The sequence below is a fragment of the Lepus europaeus genome, chromosome 4, assembly GCF_033115175.1.
Source record: "Lepus europaeus isolate LE1 chromosome 4, mLepTim1.pri, whole genome shotgun sequence".
Classification (NCBI taxonomy): Eukaryota; Metazoa; Chordata; class Mammalia; order Lagomorpha; family Leporidae; genus Lepus; species Lepus europaeus.
In genome coordinates this window covers 46058164-46072698 of record NC_084830.1, presented here as the reverse complement: position 1 = coordinate 46072698, position 14535 = coordinate 46058164, and the positions used below count along the sequence as shown (strand labels likewise).

The 14535-nt window shown below is 39.5% G+C and overlaps 1 protein-coding gene across 3 annotated transcripts in view; it reads left to right on the top strand.

Annotated features, from left to right (window-relative positions):
- The window catches only part of CPQ (carboxypeptidase Q), a 587968-nt gene that overhangs the window by 139814 nt on the left and 433619 nt on the right, over nucleotides 1–14535 (top strand). For all 3 annotated transcript variants that reach the window (XM_062189499.1, XM_062189497.1, XM_062189496.1), the window contains exon 2: nucleotides 852–1321. In XM_062189499.1, coding sequence (XP_062045483.1) covers nucleotides 889–1321 — 433 coding nt within the window. In that variant the 5' untranslated portion in view covers nucleotides 852–888. The remainder of the gene's footprint in view (nucleotides 1–851; nucleotides 1322–14535) is intronic.

Here is a 14535-nt window from a genome sequence, read left to right as displayed (position 1 = left end):
TCAATATCTTTTGAACATAAGCGTGAATTTCTTTTGGAGCAGGGGTGGATGCTTGGGGTTGAGATGCTGTATTCCATAATGGAGTACCTGGGTTCAAGTCCTGGCTCCACTCCTAATTCCAGCTTCTTACTAATTTGCACTGTGATAGGAAAAAGGTGATGGCTCAAATAGTTGGGTCCTCGACACCTAAAGGCAACCAAGGTTAAGTTTCAGACTTCCAGCTTCAAAATAACACCAGCCTGAGGTGTTCGGGACATTTGTGGAGTGAACCAATGGGTGGGATTGTGCCCTCCCCCTCGCTCCATCTCCCTTAAATAAATAAATAGTATTTTTTGAAAGAACCACATTGCTCTGGTAGAATAAAAAAAACAAACACCTGCTCTTGGAGGACAGGTAAAGCAACAATTATGTATATTGAAAAGGGTAATAAGGAAACAGTGGAGAAAAGATGACATCAAGTAGGCCTCATGAGTTTGACAGGCAGAGAGAAGAGCACGTGAAGCAGAGGAGCACTGGCACCAATATGGATTATACTCTATTTAGAAGGAGATGCAGCAGAGAATACTTAATCCTATTGCTGATGCCGCTACTTCTTTTCCCAGTTCCTAGTTATCATTTTACTGTTTTGGAATATTTTAAGCAGGATTGTTGCTCGGTAACATGATTCTGTGGTTTCAGTAAATGCTTCTTTATTAATAAGGCCAGTCAGTGCTGTTTATTTGTCATTCATGGGATTTACAGTTCCTGAAGTTGGGAAGGCAAGAGAAGTGTTCCTTGAAAAGCAGTCCCTGGGTTATGACCAAAGACTATGAGATTCTTTTTTCCTAAAACAAGTTTTCTTACTTTCATAGATTATCTTAGGAAGAAAACCAACTGTTAAAAAAAAAAATGAAGTTCCTCATCTTCACAATTGTTGGCGTTGTTCACCTCGTGTCCCTGGGCTTTGGGAGAGTTATTCACAAGAATGACATCCCTCAGAGGACTTTTCAAGAAATAAAAGAAGAAATAGCCAGCTACAAAGATGTTGCTAAAGCAATCATCAATCTTGCTGTTTACGGTCAATCCCAGAACAGATCCTATGAGCGACTGGCACTTCTGGTGGATGCTGTTGGACCCAGACTGAGTGGCTCCAAGAACCTCGAAAAAGCCATCCAAATCATGTACAAAAACCTTCAGGAAAATGGGCTGGATAATGTCCACCTGGAACCAGTCAAAATACCCCATTGGGAAAGGGGAGAAGAATCTGCTATGATGCTGGCACCACGAATGCACAAGATGGCTATTTTGGGTCTCGGCAGCAGCATTGGGACCCCCCCAGAAGGTATTGTTGTCTTTTCAGTTTCCTGTATCTTTTATAAAACTAATATTACTTGAAATAAGTCATCATAGTATGCATGATTCATACTAAAGGTAGGAAGGAAAGTATAAGTTCACATACCATTGGCTTAGTAAATTCTCTACACTGTACTCTTTCAAAATATAAAGTAGATTAACAGAGCTGTACAAAAATCATCAAAATCTAATCTTAGGACATTTGAATTTCTTCAAAAAGAAATCTTATGCCCTCATACTATTTGTTGAACTCTTTTCTTAGTATAGAATTAATCTTACCTGCATAAAGTTAATTGAAAATAAGATCTCAGTGAAAAATAAGAATGTGACTAGGGGAAGGAGGAGATAGAAGGATGGGAGTGTGGGTTGGAGGGTGGGAAAAATCACTACATTCCTAAAGTTGTGTTTATGAAAAGCCTGAAGTTTGTATGCCTTAAATAAAAGGTTTCTGGGAGAAAAAAACAAAACAAAAGGAAATCTTATGCCCATTCACTTCACATCACTTTACATCCCTCCCCCTCAGTTGCTGTTATTTTGCTGAGTAGATTGCATCTGTATTAAAAAGATTTATTTATTTATTTGAAAGGCAGAGTTACAGAGAGGCAGAGGCAGACGCAGATAGAGGAGAGAAAGAGAGAGAAAGAGAAAAGAAAAAGAAAGAGGTCTTCCATCCTCTCATTCACTCCGCAAATGGCTGCTAAAGCCAGGAGCCAGGAGCTTCTTCCAGATCTCCCATATGGGTGCAGGGGTCCAAGGACTTGGGCCACCTTCTGCTGCTTTCCCAAGCCATAGCAGAGAGCTGGATCGGAAGTGGAGCAGCTGGAACTTGAACCAGTGCCCATATGAAGTGCTTTAATGCTATGCCACAGCTCCAGCCCCTGCATCTATATTCTTAAGGGTTGTTGCTTTCTTTTATTCTCATATATTTGTATGTTATCAGAGTAATATTGGCAAACATAGAATCCATCAGAAAGTATTACCTCATTCTGCTATTCTTTGGAAGATTTTGTGAATTATTTATATTAATTCTTTAAAATTTTGATAGGATTTATGTGAACCTAGGCTTTTCTTTGTCCCATGAGAGTATTTCAGGCATGGAAAGCCAAGACACTTGGGCAAAAAAATAAAACAAAACAAAACAAAACAAACAGAAAAAACTAAATGAAAGATCTCTGTGAGTGAGATCTCAGTGGAAAGAACGGGACATCAAAGAAGGAGGTACCTTTCTCTGAAGGGAGGAGAGAACTTCCACTTGGACTATGACCTTGTCTAAATAAGATTGGAGTTGGCAAACTCAAGAGGCTTCCATAGCCTTGACAACCCATGACAAGAGCCTCAGGTGATTACTGACATCATAAATAAGAGTGTCAATTGTTAAATCAACAACAGGAGTCACTGTGCACTTACTCCCCATGTAGGATCTCTGTCCTTAATGTGTTGTACTATGTGAATTAATGTTGTAACTAGTACTCAAGCAGTACTTTACACTTTGTGTTTCTGTGTGGGTGCAAACTGTTGAAATCTTTAGTTAGTATATACTAAATTGATCTTCTGTATATAAGGATAATTGAAAATGGATCTTGGGGCCGGCGCCGTGGCTCAACAGGCTAATCCTCCGCCTTGCGGCGCTGGCACAGCGGGTTCTAGTCCCGGTCGGGGCACCGATCCTGTCCCGGTTGCCCCTCTTCCAGGCCAGCTCTCTGCTGTGGCCAGGGAGTGCAGTGGAGGATGGCCCAAGTCCTTGGGCCCTGCACCCCATGGGAGACCAGGAGAAGCACCTGGCTCCTGCCATCGGAACAGCGTGGTGTGATGGCCGCAGCGTGCTACCGCGGCAGCCATTGGAGGGTGAACCAACGGCAAAAGGAAGACCTTTCTCTCTGTCTCTCTCTCTCACTGTCCACTCTGCCTGTCTAAAAAAAAAAAAAAAAAGAAAAAGAAAATGGATCTTGATGTAAATGGGATGGGAGAGGGAGTGGGAGATGGGAGGGTTGCGGGTGGGAGGGAAGTTATGGGGTGGAAAAAGCCATTGTAATCCAAAAGTTGTACTTTGGAAATTTGTATTCATTAAATAAAAGTTAAAAAAATAAAAAAAATATATAATGAATGATGAATAATGATGAATAGAACCTGTATTCTACAACTGTGGGATAAAGGTCCTGTAAATATCAGGTCCATTTGGTCCAGAGTGTATTTTAGCTTTGTGGTTCTTTGTTGTTATTCTGTCCAGTTGATCTGCCCATTTCCTCCATTACTATTGTATTGGAGTCTATGTCTCCCTTTAGATCCATTAACATTTCTTTTAAATAGCCAGATGCCCTGGCATTGGGTGCATATATATTTATTATTTTAAATCTTTCTGTTGAAGTGATCCCTTAATCATTAGATAGTGCCCTTCTTTTTCTCTTTTAACAGTTTTTGTGTTAAATTCTATTTTGTCTGACATTAAGATAATCCCTCCTTTTTAAGTCCTCCTAACTGCCTTGGAATATAGACCTAGTTCTTGTTCTTTTTTTAACATATGAGAAAACATGACTCTAAAAGGTTTATGTAGTTTACACTGGGTTGCACAATTAGGAAGAGGTCATGTTCAAGCATGGACCAGTGTCCAACTCTACAGTTTATGCTCATAATCTTTAGACTACATTGCCTTACATACAACTATTGTATGTTACTTTCATTTAGGAGATTTTTCAATTGTTCATTTATTAAGTTAACAAAAGGAGTCACTGTACACCTACTCCCCATGTAGGACTTCTGTCCTCAATGAGTTGTATTATGAGAGTTAACTGTAAAACTAGTTCTCAAACAGTCTGTGTGTGTGTATGCAAATTGTTGAAATCTTAACTTAGTATAGAATTTGTCTTCTGTGTACAAAGTTAATTGAAAATGATTCTTAATTGAGAATGGGACTGGCAAGGGGAGAGGGAGGAGGTGAAGGGGTGGGAGTGTGGGAGGGAGGGCAAGTATGATGGGAAGAATAACTATATTCCTAAAGTTGTAGTTATTAAATTTGTATTCCTTAAAAAATAAATTAAAAACAAAGGTTACTGATAGCAGACTATATTAGTTTCTGCGTCTTCTCTTTGGACATGTTTTTTTTTATTCTTGCTGATTTCTTATGCTAATTTCTCATACTATAGTTGGGCCTGCTCTTCCATATGTGTCTACCTGGAATTGAAAACTAAGCCAAGTTACTGATTGCTCCTGGGGCCTTTAAGACCCAGGGGAAGTGAGTTTGACTCATTGGAATATGTTCTGGTGTTCCAAGACTGGCTTTCACCCCACCCCTCATTCCATGGTGCTCAAAGCAGATAAACAGTTGTCTGGCAACTTGACTATTTTAAGCTCTGAGGAGACTAGAGAGTAAGGCTGGACCAGGTGTGGAAAATTCCCACAGGAGGTAATATAAAGGCTGTACAAAAGGATCTCCAGTTGAATGGTAGATGAATACACAGCCATCCCCTAGCTATGCTCCCAGGAACCCATGCTCTAACTTTGGCTTAACCACTAACTAGTTGAATTATTGTGGCTGATTCATTTTATCACCACAGCCTTAATTTTTTGACCTGTAGAATGAGTGATGTCTGAGATTGGTTGAAATACGAAACTGTAAGGTCTTTTCCACATTGAAAAATGTAATATTATGAGACTCTACATGGGATTGGTGAAACTAGAAATCACAAGATCTGGTTTCTCCCAAGCACATGCAATGGAGCAGATTCCTTGTGTAACCAAAGGTGATTTTCCAACTTTCCAATTCTAGAGTTGAGTATTACAGTGTATATTTATCTGTGTGATGGGTTGAGGGTTTGTGAGCTATCTGTGAGAATTTGAAGAAGGCATATATATGAGCAGGCCAAGTAAGAAGAGATGCAAAGTTATGGCTAATCTTAGAAGTGAGGCAGGAGAATTCAGTCAGCCTGAGGAAGCATCTGATTTGATTGGACCAAGAAAAGAATCAGAATCAATGATCAGATCCAGAACAGGTTGATACATGGTCAGTAACCACTGTGGATGTCAGTTTGGAGATACTTCAGAAATCTGAATATAGACCTACCATCCCTTGGGTAATGAAATCAGCAAATAAAAGAGTTATCTGTACCCCCATGTTTATTGCAGTTCAAATTATAATAGCTAAGACATGGAAACAACCTAATGCCTGTCAACTGAAGACTGGATAAATTATGGGATATGTACTCTATGGAATACTACAAAGCAGTAAAAAATGAAATCCAGTCATTTGCAACAAAACTGATGAATCTGGAAAACATCATACTTCGTGAAATAAGCCAGTCCCAAAGGGACAAATACTATATGTTCTCTCTGATCTGTGATAACTAATAGAGCACCTAAAAGGAAATCTATAGACTGAAACTGACACTTTGAGAAGCAATGACTTGAACAGCCCTTATCTTGACTGTCAAGGAACAGTCTTTTTTTTTTTCCTTAATGGAGAATGGAACTGGGAATGGGAGAAGTGGGAAGAAGTGGGGTGGGAGTAGAGGTGGGAGGGTGGGTATGGTGGGAAGAATCATTATATTCCTAACATTGTACTTATGAAATTTGTACTCATTAAATAAAAGGAAAAAAAAATCAAACATCCATTAAAAAAAAAAGAGGAACTTTATGTGGCCTCTATGTGTGCAGACATAACTCTGAGTCTTAGTGGTCTCCAAGACCACACATCAAATCACTGAATACATATTAATCCTTGTGACACATCACAGAAAAGTATGGGCTTTCCCAAAATATGTGTTGTAAATTTTTATGTTTTATATTAGTTTGAGAGCTTCTGAAGGCTTCAGCTCAATCTTGTCCATTTCTGTATCCTTATCACTCAGCACTTTGATAAGTAGTAGTCACTCATTCCATATTTGAGGAACAGGATATTTTTTAGGTAGCTCTTTTTTTGGGGTATTATTTGTAATTTTAAAATAGTGCTTTCTTTTACATAGTGAAGGATGATGCTGTTTCACCACCATTGCTTAGAGTTTTTTCTGATTATGAATATAATACCTGTGTGTTATGAAAAACATGTATATAAATACAAAAATAAATAGTCTAATCTTTTTCTCCAGAGGGTCATTGCTATCACTTCTTTTTCTACTATGTATATCATAGTAGATGTCATATGTATCACTGTTTTACATGTAGCATGAACATTTATCACATACTAATAAAGAGCATTATAAATAAATTTTAATGGTTAGAAAATTCAGATATACAGTAATATAACCAAATCCCTGTTGTTCAAATATAGATTTTTTTTCTTCTTCCTTTAAATGGCATAGCTTATGAAAAATCCTTTAAAATAGGATACATTTTTAAAAGGAATATTTTTAAAATTTTTAACCAATAACATAGAAAAGAAGGAATGATCAGTATATTCTAGGGAGGTGTAGGAGGGTGGCAAAATAGTTTTGAAATTGCTTCTATAGTGGTAAAAATGCCAGTAAAAAATCTTAGAAACCATTTTTCTGTTTAATATTTTTGGTTATTTAAAAATGTTAGTGTAACAATTACATAGAAACTTATGTTACTTATATCAAATAAATGAATGATATTTTAATTATTCAAATTTTAATATAAATATTGATATATTTGGGCTGTTGATAGATTTTCTTAAATTATTCTTCAGAAAGCTTATACACATCTGCTTCTTAATTGCTTCTTATCTGCCAGTCCCTGCATCTCTACCTGCAAGGATATTTTTCTTCATCTTTGCTAACTTGATGGACTGTTATTACTTTGCATTCTTTTGCTTGATAGTGAGGTTAATATTTTCATGCTTATTGGTTGCTTGCATTTTCCTTCTTATGTTTACTGGTTGCTTACATTTTCCTTCTTTAAATTTTTATTCATATCACTTGTCCATTTTTCTGTCCGTGTTTAAATGATTTTGATTGATGTATAAGAGATCATTATATATTAAAGATTTTACTTGATTGAGTTTTAAAAAAAAATCTGTTGTGGTTTCCATTGGTCCGTCTCCTTCTTTATCATTTCTTAAATGGAGTACTGGAGTGTACTTAAGGGTGAAAAATAGCAAAGTAAAGTAATTTTCTCATCCTCTCCCCTCTAAGTACTTCTAAGAAACTGAGATCTAAATTTGTCTTAGGACTTCAGAACATCACTATCATTGTTTGCAGCTTGGCGGGCAGCATCCTTTTGAAACTACATTTGTACATGGTCCCAGTCTAGGGGGATTTGCATTTTGATTTGTGTGTATTGATTGGTATTTCTGGTTCATGTCAAAGTATGTGTTCATCACGACTTTCCTATATGGCAATGATTTTCGAGTTGGAAAAATAATAGGTAGAGACAGCACTACACTGTGATTGCTAGAGGTAGTTGACTGGTTAGTTAATGCTTACCTTTAGAGAGTAGAATACATTTGAACTGCCTATCTTACAGGATTTTAATTGGCTTACAAAATCATTGGGAAGACTAATCATTTAAAGGAAGACCTTTAAATTGAGATTTTTCAGGAATGAATGTGAGAACAATTTTGTAAAATGAGGTGCCTGAGATTGCCATGAAGCAATGGCCTTCATCAGAAAGCTGCTGTAGAAAAATCCAGACATTTCTACAGTGGTGCTTTGTCTCTGAAACCCTGGAAACAGCAACAGCCTCCACCTCATCTTTGCCTTCCAGATCTTGTCCAGGGTATCCAATTAGTGATGCTTAAGTTACTTCTTAGCTGTAGGAATTCCAGAAATGTAGATTTTAGGTTTTTAATTTTTTTAATACAGAAAGGCACATTTGAAGGAATGGATACTAAATGCCAAATATCCACATCTAAAAAGAATATAATTTTATTATGCCTGTTTATCAACACTATATGATTTTTGTATCTGTAAACAACAAGTTAGAAAAGATAGCCATTGGGTACACAGTTTAAGTAATACCACCACTAGCATTTTGGTTTTCTGTAGCTTTGGATTAGAGTGGATTTAATGGTGCAGAAAAGAATAAAAAAGAGAGTAATTATGAAACGGAGGAGGCCCCATGTCCATGGGCATCCTGATAGATTGAAGAAAAATTGTTTTATGCTATATGTGAAGTTTTCAAAATCAATTAAAAGTGGGTTGTCCTTAATCTTTTCTATCTTCCTCCTCTGATTTATTTTTCAAGCTTCTCTTTACTAGACCTTACCTTAAAGCTGGCATTTTCAGTTTCTATCTTCTATTTATGAACATTCTCCTTAAATGACTGTTTTTAGTGATTTATTTATTTGCTTGAAAGGCAGAGTGACACAGAGAGTGAGGGAGGTCCAGAGAGACAGAGATCTCCCCAACTGGCTGCAACAGCCAAGGCTTGGCCAGGCCGATCAGGAGCCAGGAACTGCACCCTGGTCTCCTATGTATGTAGTAGGGGCTGTCTTCTGATACCTTCCCAAGCACATTAGCAGGAAGCTGGATCAGAAGCAGAATAGCCAGGACTTGAACCAGCACTCTGATATGGAATGCTGGCATTGCAAGAGTTTGTTTAACCTGCTGTATCACAATGCCAGCCCCTGCCCTGTGACTCTAAGAATCAATTACATATTTATGATTTTTAAGTGTGTGTGTGTGTATCTTGATCTATTTGTGTTTATAGGAACTATTGGATGTCCCAACAAACTCTGCATCCTGTTTCTCTTAGTTTCTCATCTTTGTTAATGTCATTGTTACGCACCCTGGAACACAAACTAAATGGAAATAACATTTTCCAAATATCTGATATGATATCTTGCTTTCATGTTTTTGTCCTATGTGTGGAATACACTTGATTAAATATTCAGTTCAAATGTCTCCTCTATAGAAGCTTTTACTATACTGGTTCATCCCTAAAGAGTTATTACTCACATCCTCCCATATCATTTTCCTGTACTTGGAACATGATTATATCATAAGTGTTTATCTCCTAGATTCTAAACCTCCTAAAGTCATAGCCAGTGTGTTTGGGTTCACAAATTGAGGCAGTTTTCCTCCCCAGGGGAAATTTGGCAAAGTGTAGATATGTTTTCAATGACCACAACTAGGGTGTGGTGCTATTCGCCTCCAGTGGGTAGAAGTCAGGAATGCTGCTAAACATCCTACAATACATAAGACATGCCGCTCCAGCCCTCTAATAGATAATTATCCATTCCATAATGGCAACAACTGTGGCACTGAAAAATGCTGTCACAGTTGTTAGCATAGTGTCTCTGATGCAGAGGAGTTTCAAGAAATATTTGTGCAATATCCATTTATCTCACTGCAACATTCAGTTGGTAACCAGGCATGAAATGTCAAATGTAGTCATACTTTTATATCCATATTTGCCATCACATCAGTTCAAGACTTAACATCTCCTGCCTATAGTGTTATAATTTACTCTTAACTGATATCACTGACTCCAGTCTGATTTTAATCTATTTCCATGCTGCTGCTTTAGTTGTCTGTGTAAAATGTGGATCTTGTTAGGTCACTTCCCTGCTTAATGTTTTTTTTATTAAACTTTTATTTAATGAATATAAATTTCCAAAGTACAGCTTATGGGTTACAATGGCTTCCCCCTCCCAAAACTTCCCTCCCACCCACAACCCTCCCCTTTCCGCTCCCTCTCCCCTTCCAATCACATCACGATTCATTTTCAATTCTCTTTATATACAGAAGATCAGTTTAGTATATATTAGGTAAAGAGTTCAACAGTTTGCCCCCATATAGCAACACAAAGTGAAAAAAAATACTGTTGGAGTACTAGTTATAGCATTAAATAAGAGTGTACAGCACATTAAAGGCAGAGTCCTACATAATATATTTTTTAAAAAGTTAATTTTCTATGCCATTTCCAATTTAACACCAGGTTTTTTTTTCATTTCCAATTACCTTTAAATACAGAAGATCGATTCAGTATATAATTAGTAAAGATCACATCAGTTTGTACCCACGCAGAAACACAAAGTGTAAAAATACTGTTTCAGTACTAGTTGTAGCATCACTGCACATTAGACAACACATTAAGGACAGATCCCACATGGGATGTAAGTACACAGTGACTTCTGTTGCTGACTTAACAATTTGACACTCCTGTTCATGGTGTCAGTAATCTCCCTAGGCTCTAGTCATGAGTTGTCAGGGCTATGGAAGCCTTTAGAGTTCGCTGACTTTGATCTTATTCCGATAGGGTCATAGTCAAAGTGGAAGTTCTCTCCTCCTTTCAGAGAAAGGTACCTCCTTCTTTGATGGCCCCATTCTTTCCACTGGGATCTCACTCACAGAGATCTTTCATTTTGGTCTTCTTTTTTTTTCTTTTCCATGGTGTCTTGGCTTTCCATGCCTACAATACTCTCATGGGCTCTTCAGCCAGATCCGAATGCCTTAAGGGCTGATTCTGAGGCCAGAGAGTTGTTTAGGACATCTGCCATTCTATGAGTCTGCTGTGTATCCCACTTCCCATGTTGGATCTTTCTCTCCCTTTTTGATTCTATCAGTTAGTATTAGCAGACACTTGTCTTGTTTGTGTGATCCCTTTGACTCTTAGACCTATCAGAGCCATCAATTGTGAACTTAAATTGATCACTTGGACTAGTGAGATGGCATTGGTACATGCCACCTTGATGGGATTGTATTGGAATCCCCTGGCACATTTCTAACTCCATCATTTGGGGCAAGTCTGATTGAGCATGTCCCAAATTGTACATCTCCTCCCTCTCTTTCTCCACTCTTAAATTTAACAGGGATCACTTTTCAGTTAAAATTTAAACACCTAAGAATAATTGTGTGTTACAGAGTTCAACCACTAGTACTAGAACACCATCATCAACAACAACAACAACAAATACTAAAAAGGATAAAGTATTACATTGTACATCTAGAGTCAGGACAAGAGCCAATCTGACCTGCTTAATGTTTTCAGTTATTAAGGGTGTACTCTCATGCCTGGTATATAATAGATGCATATTAAATATTTACTGATTAAATGCTGACTGGATTGAAGAAGGTTTGCGAATTTAAAAAGGATCTTTGAAAACTCATTCATACTTAAGCAAGCTTCCTTTAACTTTGTGATTTTTCTATGTCTTTTTCATATCCAAATATCAAGAAGTTTTGGTTTACATGAATGAAAGCAGATATGGGGCCAGCGCCGTGGCACAGCAGGTTAGTCCTCCGTCTGCTGTGCCAGCATCCCATATGGGCACCAATTCTAGTTCCCACTGCTCCTCTTCCAATTCAGCTCTCTGCTATGGCCTAGGAAAGCAGATGGCCCAAGTGCTTGGGCCCCTGCACCCGTGTGGGAGACCAGGAGGAAGTTCCTGGCTCCTGGCTTCAGATCGGATTGCCACAGCTCCAGCCGTTGCGAACAGTTAGGGAGTGAACCAACTGAAGGAAGACCTTTTTTTCTCTCTCTCTCTCACTGTCTCTGTAACTCTGCCTCTCAGATAAATAAAATCTTTACCAAAAAAAAGCAGATTAAAAACGAAGGGGGTTTGGGGGTTTGGGGGCCTATTCCATGGCGCAGTAGGTTAATCCTCAGCCTGCAGCGCCAGCATCCCTTATGGATGCCAGTTCTATTCCTGGCTTCCCCTCTTCCAGTCCAGCTCTCTGCTATGGCCTGGGAAAGCAGTAGAAGATGGCCTAAGTGCTTGAGCCCCTGCGCCCGTGTGGGAAGAAGCACCTGGCTCCTGGCTTAGGATAGATGCAGTTCGGGCCATAGCGGCCATTTGGGGAGTGAACCAATGGAAGGAAGACCTTTCTCTCTGTCTCTCCCTCTCACTGTGTGCAATTCTATCTCTCAAATAAATAAATAAAATCTTTTTTTTTTTTAAAAAAAAGTGAGGTTTGAATAAATATCAATTAAATCATTATTAAATTGCTCACCATAGTCTATTCCTTCTGGAAACTTCAGTGGTTTGGGACAGGAAGTCTGGAAAGATACAACTTAAGTATATTCTACAGTCTGTCTGTCTTTATGTCATGGGAAGCGAAGTAGCTTTCCTGCATACTGTAGCACATGCACCACAGGAAGACATTCTATGACCAGTGTTTTTTTTTTTTTTTTAAAGATTTATGTTATTTATTTGAAAGAGTTACAGAGAGAGATACAGACAGAGATTGGTCTCCCATCTACTTGTTTACTCCCCTGATGGCCACAACTGCCAGAGCTGCACCGATCTGAAGCCAGGAGCCAGAAGTTTCTTCTGGGTCTCTCATGTGGGTGCAGGGGCCCAAGGACTTGGGCCATCTTCTACTACTTTCCCAGGCCATAGCAGAGAGCTGGATCAGAAGAGGAGCAGCCAGGACTAGAACCGGCACCCATGTGGGATGCTGGTGCTTCAGGCCAGGGCTTTTTTTTTTTTTAACTTTTATTTAATGAATATAAATTTCCAATGTACAGCTTATGGATTACAATGGCTTCCCCCTCCCATAACTTCCCTCCCACCTGCAACCCTCCCCTTTCCCGCTCCCTCTCCCCTTCCATCCACATCAATATTCATTTTCAATTATCTTTATATACAGAAGATCAATTTAGTATACATTAAGTAAAGCTTTCAACAGTTTGCCCCCACATAGCAACACAAAGTGAAACATACTGTTGGAGTACTAGTTATAGCATTAAATCACAATGTACAGCACATTAAGGACAGAGATCCTACATGAGGAGCAAGTACACAGTGACTCCTGTTGTTGACCCAACAAATTGACACTCTAGTTTATGGCGCCAGCAACAACCCTAGGCTGTTGTCATGAGTTGCCAAGGCTATGGAAGCCTTCCAAGTTTGCAGACTCTGATCATATTTAGACAAGGTCATAAAAGGGTGAGGATAGTAACCAATGATCCTAGGAGTAGCATTAACCAGGTCTTAACAAGTATACAGCATTAAGTGGGGAAGAGGACCATCAGTACACACAGGTTGGGAGTAGAGCCATTGGAGGTAGAGTAGAGGTTATGATTAGGAAGCAATGAGGCCCAAGTGTGCTAGACAGGGTCTAGAACAAAGGATAGATATCATTATTAGAGGAGCTAAGAAAGGTGCTGTCTAAGCTACAATTAAGTTTTCTGATTGAGAGGCAAATAGAACCTGACAGAGGGGGCTTGATAATAATCTGGTGGGCTTTAGGCCTTGTAAGTTAAGAGGCCCAGACCTATCTATCTCTTCACATGGGGTCCATCCTAAGGGAGGTGTGAACCTCCTAGGGGAAGGCACTCTGTTGATTTTCATTACTTAGCTGGCCTGGGAGGAGAGCTGGCCAGGTAAAGGCAGGGGGCATCTCTAACAAGAAATTTACAGTTCTGCCTGCAATGTTGCTGACCCTACTTGGCCGTCCCCTCAGCTGCAGTGGTCACTTTGGAAGTTGGGCTGAGTGAAGGGCTTTTCAGCTTAGAGCCAATAAGATCTGTGGCTCTGACCTGGGCATCCTTCGACTCCAGGGCAGGTCCATTTCCAGTGATCCAACTCTTGGCAGAGCTGCCAGGGCTCTTCACAAGCTGACTTCTGCTGAAGCCCAGGCTTACCACATTGAAAGTCACTTTAGTGGGCTGACCTGCTGGGTCTCCTTGAGGGCAGATCACTGTACAGATCAGCCATTAATAGGCCTGCCACCCATTGCTTCTGATGCCGAGCTTTCTTTTCCTCCTGGTTTGTGTTAAAGCAGACCAGAGGATGCAAGTCAAGGTGTCGGACCCTCGCCAGCGAAGGTCCAACACAGTCACGACACGGTCACTGTTCATCGGTTCTCAAGGAACTTTTACTTGTGGGGGTAAAAGGAAAGTGGGGAGAGGAGAAAAGAAGAGGGGCCACGCCGGCCCGCCCAGATCCCAATGTCCCTTTATGCTGATATCGTCCAATCAGATGAAAGGGCGTATATAGCCTCAGGTCAAAAGTTCATCTGTTTCACCTGGTTCTTCCTAGTTGTTTATGCAGAGTCCATTCTGTTTCATCTGTTTCACCTGGCTGTTTTCGTAGGACTTGTGGTCGACCGATTGCTGCAAACTATGTAGATGAGGAGGATCCCACAGGTGACCAGCCTGCAGTTCCCCACATCAAGGGAGTGCCCAAGTCCCATCTCTAGTCTTCGGTGGCCTAAACTACAAGTCTATAGTCACAGGCATGTTCCGTAGTAGTTTTTCTAAGGTAGACAATGCCCCTGAGGAAAATTATATTCTCACTTTAAAACTTTCTTTCCCTTTGGTCTGAAAGGGAGGTTTTTTCTACTTACTGTTTACTTCGCTGATGGC